This window comes from Ochotona princeps, chromosome 23 (assembly GCF_030435755.1).
Source record: "Ochotona princeps isolate mOchPri1 chromosome 23, mOchPri1.hap1, whole genome shotgun sequence".
Classification (NCBI taxonomy): Eukaryota; Metazoa; Chordata; class Mammalia; order Lagomorpha; family Ochotonidae; genus Ochotona; species Ochotona princeps.
In genome coordinates this window covers 5012189-5030597 of record NC_080854.1, presented here as the reverse complement: position 1 = coordinate 5030597, position 18409 = coordinate 5012189, and the positions used below count along the sequence as shown (strand labels likewise).

General features: G+C 41.7%; 1 protein-coding gene across 8 annotated transcripts in view; it reads right to left on the bottom strand.

Annotated features, from left to right (window-relative positions):
* Nucleotides 1–1092: 1092 nt before the first annotated feature.
* Nucleotides 1093–18409, bottom strand: part of ADAMTS6 (ADAM metallopeptidase with thrombospondin type 1 motif 6) — a 272555-nt gene continuing 255238 nt past the window's right edge. For 6 of the 8 annotated variants that reach the window (XM_058679970.1, XM_058679969.1, XM_058679971.1 and 3 more), the window contains 3 exons: nucleotides 16934–17110; nucleotides 14910–15066; nucleotides 1093–1999 (listed from right to left, as the gene is read on the bottom strand). In XM_058679970.1, the coding sequence (XP_058535953.1) occupies nucleotides 1890–1999; nucleotides 14910–15066; nucleotides 16934–17110 (444 nt within the window). In that variant the 3' untranslated portion in view covers nucleotides 1093–1889. Of the gene's footprint in view, nucleotides 2000–14909; nucleotides 15067–16933; nucleotides 17111–18409 lie in introns of those variants that run through there. The other 2 variants (XR_009247499.1, XR_009247497.1) reach the window with 2 other exon arrangements.

Below are 18409 nucleotides of genomic sequence, written 5' to 3'. Positions count from 1 at the left end.
CCACACCGAGTGCCTAGACAGCATCCTGTTCCAACTGTCCACAGCAAACCTGTGTGAATTTACATTGTGTGTGTGTGTGTGTGTGTGTGTGTGTGTGTATGAGTCTCTTTACCTTTCAGAAAAAAAAAAAAAGAAAAAGAAAAAGAAAGAAAAAAACAAAATGAAACAAAACACCAACCAACCATCCAAATCAGGCAAAAGCGCCCAGGCCACACGGAGGTGTGGTTTCTGAAGTGATGGACCTGGGGTTTCCTCTCTACAACGTCGCCTGTGGTTGGGAGTTGCTGATGGCAGTGGGCTCAGGGGGACCACGAAGGAGGTGTGATGGGGACAGCACATTAATCAGAAGTGTTCAAGTACAAGATATTAACAGAAACCAGCACCCTTGTCCAGAAATACTGTTGTTGAACCTTTTGATGAGGAGGATGTGAAGTGCAAGTAGAGGGAAAATCTGAGTTAATCGTTTTCAATTAGGGAGATGTGATTCTATGATCAGATCTGATCAAGAGACGGAGTTTCACATTTAATTGCCATTCAGGGTATCCATCAAAGAAAAAAAAAAAACCACCAAAACCCTACACAATTCCTGGTTAAGTGACTTAAAATTACGCTTTATAATATCTAGTCTTCATGAGTTTTCTTCTTTGGTTGTTATCCCTTCCCTAATTTAAAACTCACAGAAATAGCACATTTACTCACCTTTCCACACACTCAAAAGCGCCTGTGCGCACACACACACACACACACTTACTCTCATATAAATAAATGCCCTTCTACCATATCAAAGAAAGGACATCTGGAACCCATCATAATTGTCATCAAATGGCCAAAGGGTCTGTCTGGGTGTTACACGGCCGGTCTGGCTCTTGCGTGGTATTATCTCTGGAGGCGCAGCACACGTGCACCGCTCCAACAGGGCAGAGGCTGCTCGGAGCTGTGGAGGGTGTGAACACTGCAAGCGAGCTGGGCTGACTTGGAGAGGACGGCCGGCCTCCTGGGTGATGGCCTGCTACCTTCGTCCCTACTGTACTCCAGGGCTGGCTTCTGCGGAAAATTGAAAGTTGTTTTTTTTTTTTTTCCTCTCTCTCTCTTAAAGTTTTAATGGAAATCTCAGCTTCACTTGCACAATGGCAAGTTGGCCACAGTCTTTTAGCACTGAATTTATAGACTTTGCACAGCTGCGGGAACGGACGCACGGCTTTACACGAAGTCGCTCACTGTTGCTCCGTTTAATAGAGTTTTATATATGGCTCACAGCAGTGTTCAAAATAGAAGGATTATCCCCAAGGAAATTAGGTGGAATGAAGAAGAAAATAATATAGACTTTCATTACTTTTGATTTATAATTGCTCCTTAAATTACAGTTCAAAGCCCAGTTTATAATTTAAGTTGTGGTGCTGTTGTAGCGAGATAAGAGTAAATATTTTTAAACGACGACTTAAGAATTCTGCGTCTTCTTTACTTTCGTTGTTGACCAAGTCATAACAGCTTACATTTTCAAGAGTTTTAAATACAAAGGGCTTCAGTGTCATTGCTAAGTCCATAATAATAATAAAAAAAATGATCTGAATGATCCAAGGAGGTAAACAGGCTATCGGATTTACTCGAAAGAACACAAACATCCCACAGTAAGAGTCTCCTCATGGTGTCTGCATCGCTCCAATCTGGCATTCCCTCCTAATTCCGTGTCCAGCACTTTGGATCAATAAATCCCACTTCACAGAAGTTAAAATAATAGTGAAATGCTGTCAGCTGGGGCTGACCAGTGGTTACGTTTCCCACAGGGTAATGTGTCTGCAAGGACATCAGGCCTCCTCCTCGGGGCGGCTCTCTTCGATGGACGCCCTTCCGTGATGAAACGACAAGGCTCGCTCTCTGCTTTCTGTGGGTCAGTGTCCTTGGCAGGTCTTACAGCACATCTGTCTGAAGTATGCACGACTGCAGAACTTGAACTTGAGCACCAGTGGGCAGTAAGCCACTTTGTTCACATCTTTGCACTCTAGCAAATGGGGGCAGACAACGGAAAGCAATTAGCGGTACATAAACACGGACATTAAATGAGCTGATGTGCTTAGATGTTCAGATGAGGAGCCCCTTTGGACCCACCTACCTTGGCCTCCACATCCATGTGGTTTTTGTTTTTGTTTTTCAGCATGCCCCGTCTGGTACAGCCTACCACCAACATTCCTTGGATATATTTTAACACAGCATTTATTAAAAAAAAAAAAAGTTTGCAAGATTTTTTTTTTCTCCCAGACTTTTTATAAGTATGGTGCATGCCCACTGTGTCTTGAAAGAATTACCATTTGTTGGGATAAGTGATCACTTTAGACAGCTTGGAAACCTGAGTCATTTTCCTTACAGCGCTTTTATTGCTTCTTTCTCAAGGGTTATTTTATTCAGCACTGTGAGGTTATCCAAAATCAAACATGAGTCTCATTGTTTGATACCAAAGCACACACGCCTTGGGAGAATCTTTGCCTCTGGGCGGCAGGAGATTGGGCCTGCGTGAAGGAGCAGCACTGCTCACGGTGGCCCAGATTCAATCACTACCCCAGACCCAGAGGAAACCTCGGAGGGCTTGGCCTCAAATGGCAGCAGTTTGCGGGTGATGGAAACATGGAGAAATGTCTTTTTTTAATTTGGAAGTGAGACATGGCCTTCTTTTTTCCTATGTGTATTTTCTCCTCGCTGCTAGAATTGCCACAGTTGCAAGTTTCTACAGCTTTTGCAGCCAGAAGGTGGATATAAACGATTGTTTTCCCATCCTCCCTTAGCGGCTGCTTCCCAAGGTGGGACTGAAGGGGTTGTAGGGATGAGGGACCTGGGGCCTTTGATTATCAGTAACCCTGCCCCCCACAGCAGAATCTCACTGCTGTTCTTAATGATATCTTTCCTCCGAATTCTGGTCACTTTTATCTGCGCATTTTAAAATCTTTTATAAACTTAGCTATGAAATTTTCATATGTCTCCCAGAACCAAAGTTCCACCCTCAGCTTCCAGGTGGTTATGCTGAGGCATTCTGGGTAAATTGTTTCAGTTAGAAGGAAGCATCGCTTCTGAGCCTTTCGGCTAAGATCTAATTACGAAGCAGACAGGACAGTCGGTTAAGTTCAGTGTGACACAACTGAATTTTTTGTCTTTGGTTGGTTGTTTTCTCCACCTCCCCGACCCCCGGCTTCAGTATTCCACTTAGGTTGTAAGAGACCAAATATAGATTGCATGATCATTTGATAAATTTGGAAAATTAAATGCAAAGAAGTAGGGAAAACTTCCAGTTCTTCCTATTGAAGAGTAAGGTAACAGTTTTACGGATGTATTTGAAATTTTTAAAAAAATTTATTTTCTTTTTTAATGCTGTTCATATAGTTGACAATCATGCACGCCCACTGAGGATCACTGACTAGGCTGGGAGGTGTTGGGGAAGGTGGGTGGAGCAAACACATCCAGTTTTTCTTTTCTTCTCTTTTCTCCTATGTTACAGACGTCATTTCAAATTTCAGTGAAAGTCTTACAGTGTGAGCCTGTAGCTCCCAAACTCCCTGAAAACATAGCTTGGCCATCATTAAACCTTCTCACTTTAGACTTGATTGACAAAGAGACTAATAGTTGGGAATCTGAGTAGAAATTTTGCACAGGCCATTTAATTTTCAAGTGAAAGAAGGTGGGAGGGATATGAAAAAGTCTCTAACTTCGGCTCTTAAAAAACCAAAATGGATATCATATGGTATTGTGGGAAGTGAAAAGACTTCCTGTATTTTAATTTGGAAATCACTTGGCCATTATTTTTTTCTTTTCAGCTCTGAGAGTCATGACTAGTAAGAACAACAACAACACAAATTTAGACTAAAAATAATCTTTGTGCAAAAATTTTATCAGTGTTACCAAGAGAGTCATATTGTCAAGGTTCTTTAAAATGATGAGAGACATCTCTCTGATGAAACACTGTCACGTGTCTTTAACTCCAAATTATCCTCCTTGGGGTGGGCATTGTGGTGCAGCAGGTTAAGCTGAAGCTTGCGATGCTTGAACCCCATCTCGGAGTGCCTGGGATCAATCATTCAGATCCAGATGCCTGCTAACGTACCTGGGAGCCAGCAGGTAGTGGTCCAAGTACTTTGGTTCCTGCTACCCTTGTGGGTGACCCAGGGCAAGTTTCTGTCTCCTGGCTTTGGCTTGGCCAAACCCTGGTTGTGGCATTTGGGAGTGAATCAGTCGGTAGAAAATAGATTTCACCATCCCTACCCCGTCACTCTTTCAAATAAATAAATAATTCTTTAAAAACAAAAACCAATTCTCCTCTTCATGGGGAAGCAACTCATACGCTGCTACAGGAATTAGTGGGACTGCTTAAAATAAAAGTAAGTTTTAGTTATGGCTTTCTCTGCCAAAACATAAAAATGATTTAATTGATAAACAGATAGAGGAGGATTGATTGTTTTAATTGTACAAGGGAATAAAATTAGTAGCCAGACTGCCTGGATTTGATCCTAGCTTTCCCATTTATTAACTTTATGACTTCCAACAAAATTACTTAGCTTCTCTGAGCCTAAGTTTATTCATCTGTAAAATAATTAGAGGTTCCACTCTGTCATGGAATATGCCTTTTTTAACAAACTGTTTAAATATATTTTTTTAATTTTATTTTTTAAAAGCAGCGGGATATGAACCGGCACCAATATGGGATTCCAGTGCATGCAAGGTGAGGACTCCAGCCACTAGGCTACTGTACCATGCCTGTAACATGCATATTTTTCTGTGCCTCACCTAGAACAGAGCCTGCTGAACACAAAGCCCTTGTGTGGGGTATTGAATTGCTCTTTCTATCACCATTATTAGTTGTTAGTGTCTCCCGTTGCCTGATGACAGGGAGGAAGCAAGAAGTGATACTCCAACCATGGTAGTGAGCACACACTATTTGGATTACTACTGAGAAAAAACTGTCCTACAGACACAAATCGGGCTGAAGACAAAAGAAAAGAAAGAATTTCCTGGGGCACACTTTCATTGGGGAAATTCCTTACTTCCTTTTGTAGAAGAGTTGCTGGATCAGGTAAATTGAGTTGTGAAAAATGTAAGCAAAATCACATTGTTCTTTTTGATCTGCACTGAAGGACCAGATTAGACAATAAATAATCTGTAATGAGTGAAACATGTTTGAACACTGCCTCTGTCTTCACCTAACCCGTCCTGCTGCCGCCAACCCAAAGCACTCAGGCTAGTACTAACAGAGTCAGAGACAGTGTTTCTGAAGTTGGTTCTAGAAGCGAGACTCTGCTGCCTGCAGAGGACGCAAGCCTCAGGTAGCAAATAGTACCCCGCCCAGTCGAGGGGTATGCTGGAGGCCACCTGCCCTTATGAAACTTCCCAGTTCCCAACTAACTGCATTAGAAGCAGGAAGTTGCTTAGGCCCTAGGAGTAGGGTCAAGCTGAGGGGAGTAGGTTGACTGTGAATGGCCTGCAACAGCCGCCTCGCAGCTCAGTGCTTAGGGACCGGGTGGTATGGGGAGGAATGCTAGCACGGGATGGTTCTTCAAGCATTTTGCTGAGGGACTTCACTTCTCCGGCTCAGCATCTCTAAAGCAAATACCACCACAGTTAAGCCTGCTTGTAGGATGCTGGGAGGCTGGCGTGAGGGCATGCGCACAAAGCAGAAGCTGGGGCACTTGGTTCAGTTTATTAATCCTCATTACTGGGACACAGTCAAGCCGAGTAAAGATGTTGACCACAGACACATCTGCCTCTGGGACTCACCGGCCCACCGTGTTTCTGTGGCAGCCCCCAAGGGGGTGACACATTTGTACAGAAAATGACATGGGCAAGGAAAGGTCTGGGACTGAAAAGACTCAAACACAGGCCTTGATGAGACACTCAGGCTGGCTCAGACGCTCAGCCCTGAGCTGCGGGAGCTGCTCCTGGGAAGATGGGGCTGTGGGAAAGGTCCACTTCCGTCTTGCTCAGGAACCACTCTAGGAACTATCCTGCCTGGAAGAACCAGTTCATCACATCTTTGGATTGATGAGAATCTATTCACAAAGGTCAACCACGGCTTGTCTGTCTGCCTTCCTTCTAGATTCATTAATTGCTATTTGAAAGGCAGAGTTGCAGAGAAGGAGAGAGAGAGATAGAGATAGAGATAGAGAGAGAGAGAGAGAGAGAGAGAGAGAGAGATCTTCCATCTATTTGCTGGTTCATTCCACAATGGCCCCAATGGCCAGAACTGTAGCCAGTTCAAAGTCAGGTTCCAGAAGCTTCTTCCAGGTCTCTCATGTGGGTTCAGGAACCCAATGGTTTGAGTCATCCTCCACTGCTTTCTCAGGCTACTAGCAGGGAACTGGGTCAAAAGTGGAGCAGCCAGGACTGGAACCACTGCCCACATGGAAGGACAGTGCTACAGGGGAAGCTTATCCTATAGCCTTTATTCTCTGATTTTTTTTTTAATGCCAAAAGGGCTTAATTTACTAACTGGAGTACTAAAAGCATAATTTCTCCCTTTGTGTTAGGTAAAGCATAGATTGTTTTTTTACATATATTTTTATATTTAATTATTTCAAGTCAGTTTTACATAGCAAAACTTAAGCTCAGAAAACTGGTCAAACTGATGGTGTGTCACCTAGGGAACTGATCTAAGCAGTTAGGTTAGGACTCAGATCCATCTGACTCCACAGCCATTCTCCTTTGGCAGCTTGCCTGGCCCTTATCTGCAGGAAGTTTCTGCCTGTCCTTGCCCTCGTACTCCTGACCGACACTACAGATAAGCCAACCTGTGAGGCAGCATAGTCAGGTTTTCTGTTCTCTGAGTTGGCTTCGTATCCTTAAAGAATGGCAAAAAAAAAAAAAATTTTTTTTTTTTTCCTTTTGAAAGAAGATGTCTAGGTTACAGGCATTTAAAATAGCCTGAATTACCTCCTCAGATCTTTTCTTCTCTAAATTCTCCTCTTTGAATTTTGTGAAAACTACCTACCTGAAAATGTGATTCGGGCACACAGAGAAGTCTCAAATCCCCAGGGATATCCAAAGCTGAACATGTTGTTCAAAATACTCGTACCAGTTTTCAATTGTTTTTGTGCCTTCTACCCACTGCCACGTCCAGCTCGGCTGCATAGGACTGGCTTGCTGTGCCCTTGGGTTGACTCACTAACATAAAGCTGATATCATTATAAAACTTAATCGCATCATTACTGCAGCTTAGCCTCAAAACCCTCTAAAATTATGAAAGGATATTTTTTCTTCTATCCTTGAGCCAAAACATAATCCAATCTGCTTTTGTGAAAACAAAAACAAAAACAAACAAACAAAAAAACCCCCAGAAAACCATTCTGGGAAATCCATGAATTTAACCATATTTTCCATTTGGAAATAAAAACAACAACAGTATTTTGTTCTGCTTTAATTTCCAAATGATCTGTGGTTGATTTCTAGCTAGTACTTCAAATATTTTTTAAAGTGAAAAGTTCCTCTATGTTAAAGCAGTGCATAATCCGCACAGAAACGACGCCAGGAACTCTACAAGACATCTTTAGGATGAAGAGGGATCTCTTGGTTGGAATAGAATCACCCCGAAGGGATATGTTTGGAAGGCTGGTCTTCACTATCGGGTTTTTCTTCATGCAGATACACACCTATCCACCGTTCTGTAAGTGGTGCAATCTGAGCCCAGGAGGGGCAGGAGTCTAAGGTGAAGCAGCCTGATTTCCTCGGTCACTCTAAGTACTTTCTAGGCAGGAGAATGACAAGCACATCTTTTTTTTTTTTTTTTTTTAATATCAAGATATCAAAAATGAGAAGTGCTTGTTATGTAGTTTCTTAGAGACAATTTGTGAACCGAACTATTCTCTCTTTCACAACCCACACCACACCTCTGAAAAAAAAAATAGTTGTATTTTCCCCAAGATCAGAGACTTCTAGTGGTGACAATCACTCTGTGATTCTACTCAGGGAAACTTAGGGACACATCATGGGCAAAAGCCAGGCCCTTGGTCCTGTGACGTGAGCTTGATCCATGATCAGACTCTTAACTAACCTGCTGGGTATGCTCAAGTAGGTCTCGTTGGTAATCTCAATTTTGGTAGAGTTGAAAGATAACATTAGACAATGCGTCTTATAGACAACATATGAATCCACTTGTTAGTGTGGGCCAATGAACTTTTCTCCAGGTGCTTTTCATTAATCTTTCAAAATTCTAACCTGAAAGTCATGTTTTCAAAATACTCACACTGAACAGGGGCTTATAAATGCAGGGCACGATTGGATTCACATTTGTAGTGACTTGGAAGGTTTGAACTAGTCCAAAGAACACAGGATCAACTCCTCAGATGCAGCATCAACAAGAGTTGCAAAATACGTCTGCTCGCACCATTGAAGGGAGCTAGGACACACCACAGCCAGAGCAGTTGGACCACTCAATGTCTTTTTTGAAAGAATCCATGCTCTCTGAGCCTGAAAGCTTTTTATGACAATCAGAATAACACAGTTAAGTGGAGCATTATGACTGAAGCACCTCAGGGTCTATCTCTTGGACTAAAAACAAGCATAAACAGCTGTGCTCCTGTCCCCATGCCCATGGAAGCACAGAGTCTGGTGAGAAGAGAGGTGCCATAGGCTCTGCACAGGCATGAGCAGTGAAGGGGTTGCAGGTGTGCTGGGGTCCGTGTGGTGGATGTGGGGGGACATGAAGGCGTGAAGAGTATTGCTCCGTTGCAGGCAGGGCTGCAAGGAACTTCCTGCTGTATGGCCCGGCAGATGTCTCTAAAACCACCTGAATGCAGCTCCATCTTGCTTTGCATGGACACAGGACTACCCTGTGGAAGAATTCTAATCCATTTAGGCATTGTTTGCTACTGTGGAGTTGGCCTTTTACTCAATGTGAACTTGGAGGTGAATGTCAATAATAATGTCGTGCAAAAGAGCCTTCAATTACTCATACTATCTTGGCAGTCTCCATTGACCTTATGCTAATCAAGGGACCTGTATTTTAGGGTTTCATTCTTTCCTTGATCTTTAGTTTCTCCTTTGCTTTGTGATACAAGATTGAGTTGTAGGGCCCGGCGGCGTGGCCTAGCGGCTAAAGTCCTCGCCTTGAAAGCCCCGGGATCCCATATGGGCGCCGGTTCTAATCCCGGCACCTCCACTTCCCATCCGGCTCCCCGCTTGTGGCCTGGGAAAGCAGTTGAGGACGGCCCAATGCATTGGGACACTGCACCCGCGTGGGAGACCCGGAAGAGGTTCCAGGTTCCCGGCTTCGGATCGGCACGCATCGGCCCGTTGCGGCTCACTTGGGGAGTGAATCATCGGACGAAAGATCTTCCTCTCTGTCTCTCCTCCTCTGTGTATATCTGGCTGTAATAAAATGAATAAATCTTTAAAAAAAAAAAGATTGAGTTGTAGAATAAGAAATGTAGCAGGAACTTCTAGAGTTTTTAGGTGAAACAAACGGCAGAATTATTCTTGGATACACCCACTTGACCATGACGCCAAAGGTCTGTGCCAGAACTTGTGACTGCTTCTATATAAACAAAGGGGACAGCTTTCTCGCATTGTCCATTATGATCATGAAATCATAATGGTCCATTTTGTTCCTCTTTGCGCCTCATCTACACACCCTTCTTGAGTTCCGAACTCAGCTAGAGCTGGACTCCGGCACAGGTGTGTGTCTTCACTGTACTTTTCCTACAAAGTTGCACTTTACCTTAGAGTACTACAGACTTGCACAAGAAAATGAGGAAACAATGTTTCCCTGGGGAATCTGACATTATTCATTGCAGTGGGAACATTTCCCGCACTTTCTTTCACTCTTGAAGCAAGATGATGAATTACTGAACTTTGTTCTCACCTCACCAGGAAAAAAATTTGTTTTGGTATTTTGCCAATTTTAAAGGTCTAGCAGGTGGAGAGGAAAAGACAGAGAGACAGGAAGGGAGGAAGGAAGACTGAAGAAGAAAGGAAGGAAGGCTGACGTCATCTGTTCGCTTATTTTTTGAATGGCCACTATGGCCAAAGGCTGAGCTGGACCAAAGTTGGGAGCTGGGAGCTGGGAACTCAATTCATTTCTCTCACATGGGTGACAGAGACTTGAGTACTTGAGCTATCATCTGCTACCTCCAAGGGTGGATGTTAGCAGGAAGCTGGATTTAGGAAGAGCATCAGAACAAGCCTAAGCATTCTAATGTGGGACACGGGAGTCCCAACTGGTATCTTCATCTTTACACTAAACACCTACCCTCTGGTTTCATCTTATCATGTATTAAGCCATTCCTTTATCTCTTTGTCTTCTCAGCTTCCATTTACTCAGTCATCTCTATATACCACCACATCCAACATCCCAGTAGTGTAGTACTAACTGGAATCCCTGGTGTCTCTACAACTGGATAGCCAGAAATGTGCACCTGAATGTTAAATGGGGTTGTGAACTCTTTGAAAGAAAAACTACCTTCCTCACCTGCTAGAAATCAATCTTCAAATGACTTTCGTCACCCCTTTCCCTGATTTTAAAACATCAGGACTGCACAATGAACTCCAAATCCAATAGCTGTTTCATTCAGTTGACCTTGGTGTAAGATTTTTGGAGCCGTCTTGGCTTTCTCAAAGCTGTTTACTTGAGAGAGACTTTGGCTCACGAAACCTACCATTTGACATCCTGGGCCAGTAGACAAAAGTACACAAACCGCACCTTTGGTGGGGGTCAGTTACCGGCCCACGGCACAACATGAATCATGACCTCACAGCAATAAATAGTAGATGACAGAGTGCCTGTGCTATTGAGAAACTGAATATGTACTACACATATACTACAAGAAAATTTGGAACTGTACGAAAGATGAGCAAAACGGCATTTTGAGTTTCATGTGAGCTTGAGGAGGCTAGTACCAGCTACTATATGCAGTGGTGCCCAGCATGATGTTACTCTCTCAGTAGAGCCAGGCGATGAAGCACACACACATGATGTTTCAACCCTTTACTCAAGCTTTCAGAGAAAGATAAAAATCCTACAAGCATATGTAGAATTTAGTGAATTACATCTCTTCTCTGCCCATTTCCTCTCATCACTTGAATTTCTTGAAGCCCTGGCTCTGATTTTCTTTCTCTTATTGCCTTAACCCCCACCTATTTCTCAGTCTCTCTTCACTTTTTTTTTTAATCTTTGTCATATCACCTAAAATATTTTGTATCATGGCTTCTGGGGGAAGCTATGTATTTTTCTTATGCAAGTCTGAATTCCACAGCACTTCCTTCAATCTAGAATTTTGGAACCATCTTAAACCCCTCTGCCTCTTCCATTGCCTTGTCTAATTACCCACAGGATTGTTCTTAACTCTGCTTCCCACTTTACCAGCCTCCCTGTGACTACTTTGCTATTAGCCCTAGTTCAAGTCTTTCTCATTTCTGGCCACACTCTGAGGACAACTTTCTAATTCTTGCATACAAGGCCACTCTCTTGTCTGCACCTTCTCCCTCCTGCCACATTTATAGGTTGTCGTTTCTACTGAACTATGCTCCCTTTGAGGACAATGACCTTGCTATTTAATAGTCTCAGCGTCTGGCACACAGTGAGTAGATTTCCTAAGTAAATGGATTAATGGTTAAATGAACAGAACATGTTAATTTAGAAACCATAACCTTGAGGGATGGATAAGTGGATAAATAGGTGTCAAGCAAACTCAATGGAACGTTAATAACAGAATCTGGTTGGTCCATTGTGAAATTCTTTCATTTTGCTGTGCGTTTGAAACTTTTAAATGATTTCCATAATAAAATGTTACGTAGAGAAGACATTATCAAACATCAGCAGTTGCCAATTCTGAAGATTCGCTTTGTGTCACATTTTACTCACAAAGACCCAATTAGAAGCGATCCCTCTGAATTGCGCCTTCTCTGGAGGTGCAGCACAGCTCTTCTTTCTGTGGTTCCACACCAACAGTCACAGGAAGCTAATTCTGCCAGGGAAAGGAGGGCTCTCTTCTACCCTCCTTTCACAACCGAGGGACTTCGCTTCCACCTGTACCCAACCACAAGGCATTACTTCTCTCCCTGACCTGACCCAGTGAACATATTAGACCACTCTTGCATTATTTTCTTGTAAGGACTTAATCTCTTGTGGAATCCATGTTATCTGGCCATTAAACATCTATGTGGAGGGCACTCGGCATTAACCTGAAATGCTCTATCCACTTTATCCAGGGTATATGTCGGGCTCTTCCAGTGCCACACTGGAACACAGATCACTTAGACCATAAAGCTTGCCTTGATCCAAACTATTAAAGTCATCACTGTGTCTTCTCAGGCTCCTTAGTTCTTTGATGAACTGCTTCCCATAACGGATTCCAGCTTCCATTTTCAAATAAAAAATGTTTTAAATTCTTATTTAAGTGTTTGCCTGAAAGACGATGAACTTACAAACGTATCTGAATTTTCTATAAGAAAAGCAGATGTTGGCTATGGAAAGAACTCACTAATTAGCCGCCAATTAAATTAACAATAACTTTAGGTATGTAAATGAATTTTATAAACATAATTGGAAAGTTAAAGAAAACACTAAAAAATTAGGACAGGCCTGTTCCTTGTACTTCAAGTCTAATTTTGTAGGCAGGCGATTCTCTTCTCAATGAGTCAAAAGTTTTACGTAGCAACAATTCTAACATCTGTCATACTCTGCAGAACTGACAATACCCAAGTTTCCTCCCTTACTGAGAAGCTAAACATACTTTTTAACAGCTTACTTCTGATAAATTTTAATAACAAGAGATTTAGCCAGGCAGATGAAATGACAATGGTATGTTTATACAAATAATCTAAAAACTTCAAATTCAACAACTATCAGTTTTAAAATAATTTCTTTAAGGCAGAAATAAGTACAGGGGCAAATGATATTCTGTCCACTTTGAAAATGATATTGCATCTTCAGCTGCAAAGTTTATATATGATAATTATTCATTATAGAGAAACTTCTGAAAAAAATTACTGAAATTATCAAATTATCTAAAATTACATTATAAAATTTAAATTAAAATTCAATGTATACATTACATATTGTATATACATTCAATATATACAATATATACAGTAATGTATATTGCCAATTTTTTCAGCAACTATAACTTAACCTAGTTAATGAGGTTGACAGACATACCAAAAGGATGGCTGCTTCATAACCAGAAATTGTTTCATGTCAAAATATCCCACTTAAAAGAGTGAACTAAGAATAAAATTTACATAGTAAATGTAGTTAACACTGACATGCCCTTGGGATCTGTCTCTGGGTTCAAGTCTCCATGTTACTATTTCCTAGTTTTGTAACTAACTTTTATCTTTGTTTCCTTCTCAGTAATTCCAACTCTCAAAAGACTTTTTGCAGGATTAACTAACACACACCTACATATGTATGTATACAGACACACCTATATACAGAGTTGTATTATTTATGTGAAATAAGACAGTAAACATAGAGATTTGCTTAATACAACTGCTATAGCTTCTCTCCCACCTAAACCGACTTTTCCATTTCTGAAATGTGACTGATTGTTATTAATTTTGTTGCTATTAATTTCTTAAAAATTTATAAAAAAATAGATAAAAGACACTTGTTACAATCTTAGGTACCAGCAATTTTCATTCAGATCATTAAAAGACATAGTTCTCCTCAAAAAATCCTGCTTGTCATGAATTTTGAGCCCTTCTCTTAAAAGAGAGAAAGCGTGAGATTTTCATAAGTCTCTCCCCTAAGAGATGAGGAAAGAAGATAGCAACGGGGTCAGGGGTTTGGCAAATCAAAGTTGTGGCTTTCAAATCCTGCAGGATCAGGCTGTGTTTCTTTGAAAAGTGTGAAGTACATGGACACTACACGTACTGTGCAGAGGGTTAGTTACAAAAGGATGCACAGCCACACACAAGGATGCAACGTCTCTGGGCGTTAGTGTGCAAGATATGGACCATGCTCCCCAGGAAACATGTAGACATAGGAGATATCACCCTTCACACCGGATAGAGGTGATGAAAAACAGGGAAAAAATCTCATCTTAAAAGGTTTATAAGAGTGCTTAAGCTTCACATGAAAAATGTTAACAGATAATTTGATACGCTCTCTCTTTTTTTTTTTAAGCAGGGCCCTAATCCTGGATTTCTTACATGGCTTCTGCACACGCTTCAGGTATGGTTCGTGTGTGTGTCTTTTACACGAGAAGGCAGTCTGAATTTCCTGCCTCTGTCATATTTGTCTTCATATTCCTCATCACTTTATGTACACACTGACAGTCAAGAAATTTTGGGTAAATGCCTATGGACTGAGATCTGTTTGATCTGAGTGAATGCCTATGACTTATTTTATTTAAATAAGAAATCCCGGGATGTTGACTGGCATCTGCCATTTATTAATAGGGATTTGTCCCTATATAAGAAAAAATTTCATAACATAAAGATCTTTATCCTTAATGATAAATAGCATGTGACTATTTTTCTAGTTGTCTACAATGATAAAAAGGAGCTTTGATAACAGTTTCTAAGATGTACTTTCATTATATGCATGATAAGCACAAATTTAATATTCTCAATCACCAAGACCCTCTGTCATATTAAAAAATAGTGTTCACTTTTAAGGATGGGTCATTAGAAATTATGCCTAGATTTCTAGTGTAAGTCAAACATGGAATATCAGGTTAGATACAACATTAGAAATGATGCACTTTCGTCTCTCATTCTATAGACAGGAAACTTAGTCCTAGAGAGACTGACTTTATAAGGCCATATGGTCAGTGAAAGAAGGAAAATCTTAGGTTTCCTTGTTATAGTCCAACAAATGAGCAACTTTCACAAATATTCCATGCAAACTATTGTACAGTGGTGGGTTTATGGGACTTCTCAAATGCTGAGACCTGTGTAAGTTCTTTACAGAAGCCCTTTCTTCACGGGAAACTCACCTTCAGTGTTGGAAATGGGGGCACTGTCACATTTGCTTTCGCATTGCTGCACCGATGGTGGTCGAAGGGTTTCCGGGCAGTCACTGGAAGCCTGCCCTGTGTAGGAGAGGCACTGCACGGAACGTATCTGCTGTCCAAGGCCGCACTGGGCAGAACACTAAATCCAAGAACATGGAGAAACACAATAGGAATCTCAATAATTTCAGAAGGTAAGAGAAACTGTTTCAAATACCACAGTACTAACTTTTAAGTTATAAGTATTTGGAAGTTCAAGTGTCTCATTTAACCTGGAAAACAGAAGCAATACAGTTTCCAGAAGACAGCAGGAAGAGTGTTCTTGGGCTACCACTCCAAGGATTTCAAGCAAGGTTGGTAAAAATCTAACAGAGAGGTGATAAGAAAAGCCTTTTTTTTTTTTTTTTTTAGTTTGTTTTTTATTTGAAAAGCAGATTTTACAGAGAAAGAAGGACAGACACAGTTCCCAAATGGCTCCAAAAGCCAGAGCTGAGCCAATCTGAAGCCAGGAGCCAGTAGCTTGCTCCGAGTCTCCCACGTAGGTGCAGGGTTCCAAGGACATGGGCAATCTACTGCTGCTTCTCCGGCTATGTTAGCAGGGAGCTGGTGGGAAGACCAGCAGATGGGACTTAAGCAGCGTCCATACGTAGTGCTGGCACCACGGTACAGGCTTAACCTACGTGCTATTGCACCATGCAAGCTGGCATCTCTGCAGGCCATTCTTTGTTTTGATTCTTAATTGCTTACAATGCTTAACCTTACTGGGTACATTCCATTTGAGTGTTTCATAAATAAAATGGACTACTGCTGTGGAGCCTCAAAGTATCAATTATTCTATGATCGTTTTTGTTTGTCGCCCTCTAGGACTGACCATACGAGCAAGTGTTTTTATTTACTTTAAGGGTACTGAAAAATCTTTGTCTTCTCTCAGATGAAACAAAGATTTATAAACACTTCTACACTCCAGCAATACTGCACTGTGGCCAAAATTCTGGCAACGACTTGCAAAATGTCACTTTTAATAAAATAGGGCAGGCCCAACGAACAAACAAAATTATACCAGCATAGCTATATACTATTTTTATAATTGATTTGGGTCTCTGGAATTAGGAAATGACAAGCCTCAAGGCCCATTATGAGATCACAGGATAAGAATACTGATTGGTTAAAAATTTACTTTTGAGGACATTAATTTTTAGATTTTTTCTCTTTGACACTTAGAAGTGCAATATTTAATTTTTCTCCCAGGGAAATATGCCAACTTCTTTCTGTAAGTTAAAAATTAGCTTTTAACTGATAGGTAAGATTGTAAGTGATTACCGTGTACAACGTAATGAAGTTTGTATTTATTGTGAAATGATTAAATCTACCTCGTTAGCATATGTAGTACCTCATATTGCTGCTTCTGTGATGAGATTCAGTCTGTTTAGTAGGGGAGAGATTGTCTTTATACTGATACACTGCACATCTTGTCTATAACAAGCTAGCATCATTTAAAAGTAGACGAGACAGAAGAGACACATCGGAATTGAAACACAAAATGGAAATGAATCTAATATAAAAATATTTACCAATGGCTCCATGCCTGTTCTCCAATTCAATATTTATTGGAGAAAAATAGGGCATTTGAGGAATCAGTCCTAATAATAACATTCCCAAAATTGTTCCTCATATTATTAAGCAGATTTACAACTCCCAGAGCTGTTCTGTCACACAGGGAGGACTCTTCGGTATTCTACTGACATTAACTGATTCTCCAGAGGGAGCCAGGACAAGAATTGCAACACCACCTCTCATTGTAAGTTCAGCTTTGAATAGGAGGATCTGAAATAGAAATACTGGAGGGTGGCGTTGGAGGTGCGGGAGAAACGGAATGGCGACGTGTCCGTGTGGCAGGGGTGGTGTGTGCAGTAGTTCACACTGCAGGGTGCGAGATCTCTGGGTGTCCCTTGCTGCTGCTCACTCAAGCCCGCACAGTGCTCCAGTCGGGAGCCTCCTGTTGGCCTTACCTGGCCCCAGTCCCCAGCCACCCAGCGAGGAGGAGGACAGCGGCCGAGACTGCAGCGGATGCGCACGGGAGGTTTGCTCTCCTCGGGACACTGCACGGCAGGGAATGTTCTAGAAAGGTCACTGCTCTTGCACAGAACAATCCGATGCTTGAATCCGGGACCACATTTTGGAGTACACTGAGAAGAAAACAAATACACATGTATAAAGACAAAAATCTGAGGAAATTCTTTCTGAAAGCAAATGTTTATGTGGATCTACAACAAACATAATCACAGAATTCTGGACAAAATCTCTCAGATAAGCAAGTTTTTAAATGTTCTTAAGTGGGGGCCCAGCACAGTGGCCTAGTGGCTAAAGTCCTCGACTTGCATGCACCGGGATCTCATATGGTCACTGGTTCTAGTCCCGGTGGCCCCACTTCCCATCCAGCTTCCTGCTTGTGGCTTGGGAAGGTAGTTGAAGACTGCCCAAAGCCTTGGGACCCTGCACCTGAATGGGAGACCCAGAAGAGGCTCTTAGCTCCTGGCTTTGGATTGGCGCAGCTCCAGCCATTGTGGCCACTTAGAGAGTGAATCAGCAGATGGAAGATCTTCCTGTTTCTCCTCCTCTGTATATCTGACTTTCCAGTAAAAAATAAAATAAATCTTTAAAAAATAGTTCTTAAGTGCAAGCACTTATATCTTTTCCCTATGGTCTTTAAGAGCGAAATCCAACAGATGTTTGTTTTTCTTGGCTAGCTCATTTTCCTCCGTTATTGGGAATAGGTTTATTCTTCTATACCTTCCCATGTTTGGCTCATTCAGCTGTGCTAAGATTCTGGTAATTTGCTGAATTCTTCATTCCCTACTTGCTGGGTGTAGTCTTCGATAGAGAATGTTATTAGTAAACCGCAAGAACTTAGCTCTGTCAAACAAGTTGGGAGCCATTTAGCTAAGCTTAGAATATATTACCACTACTGTATAGGTTTATTGCATGGAAAATCTCTGACCCCTTCCTTGTCAGATGCAAACGTAATATATTTGACTGTCATTTAAAACCATGTCTGTCCACCGATGGGCTTTGTGGGTTAACTTGCAGCTTGGGACACGTGATGGTTCAAGTCCAGGCTATGAAGTGCTTCTGGTCAGCTGTCTGCTAATGTGCCTGGGAGGCAGCAGATGACCAACATGTACTTGGGTTCCTGCATCCAGGTGAAAGAACTGGATGGAGCTTGGGTATCCTGCCTTCAGCCTGGGTCGAGCACTGGCTGCTATGGACATCTTGGGGGTGAACCAAGGGATTAAAGACCTCTGTCTTCCCCTTCTTTCTCGGTCACTTTACTTTTCAAATAAATAAATAAATCTCAAAAGAAAAGATTTGCTCCCCCTTGCACAAAAAAAAAAAATTGGACTGTTTAATTTTCATCCTATTGTTAACTGCATCTCCAGGTATTTTCTAGAAGTGACCTGTTTAACACAACGTTTGAATGAAGTCCT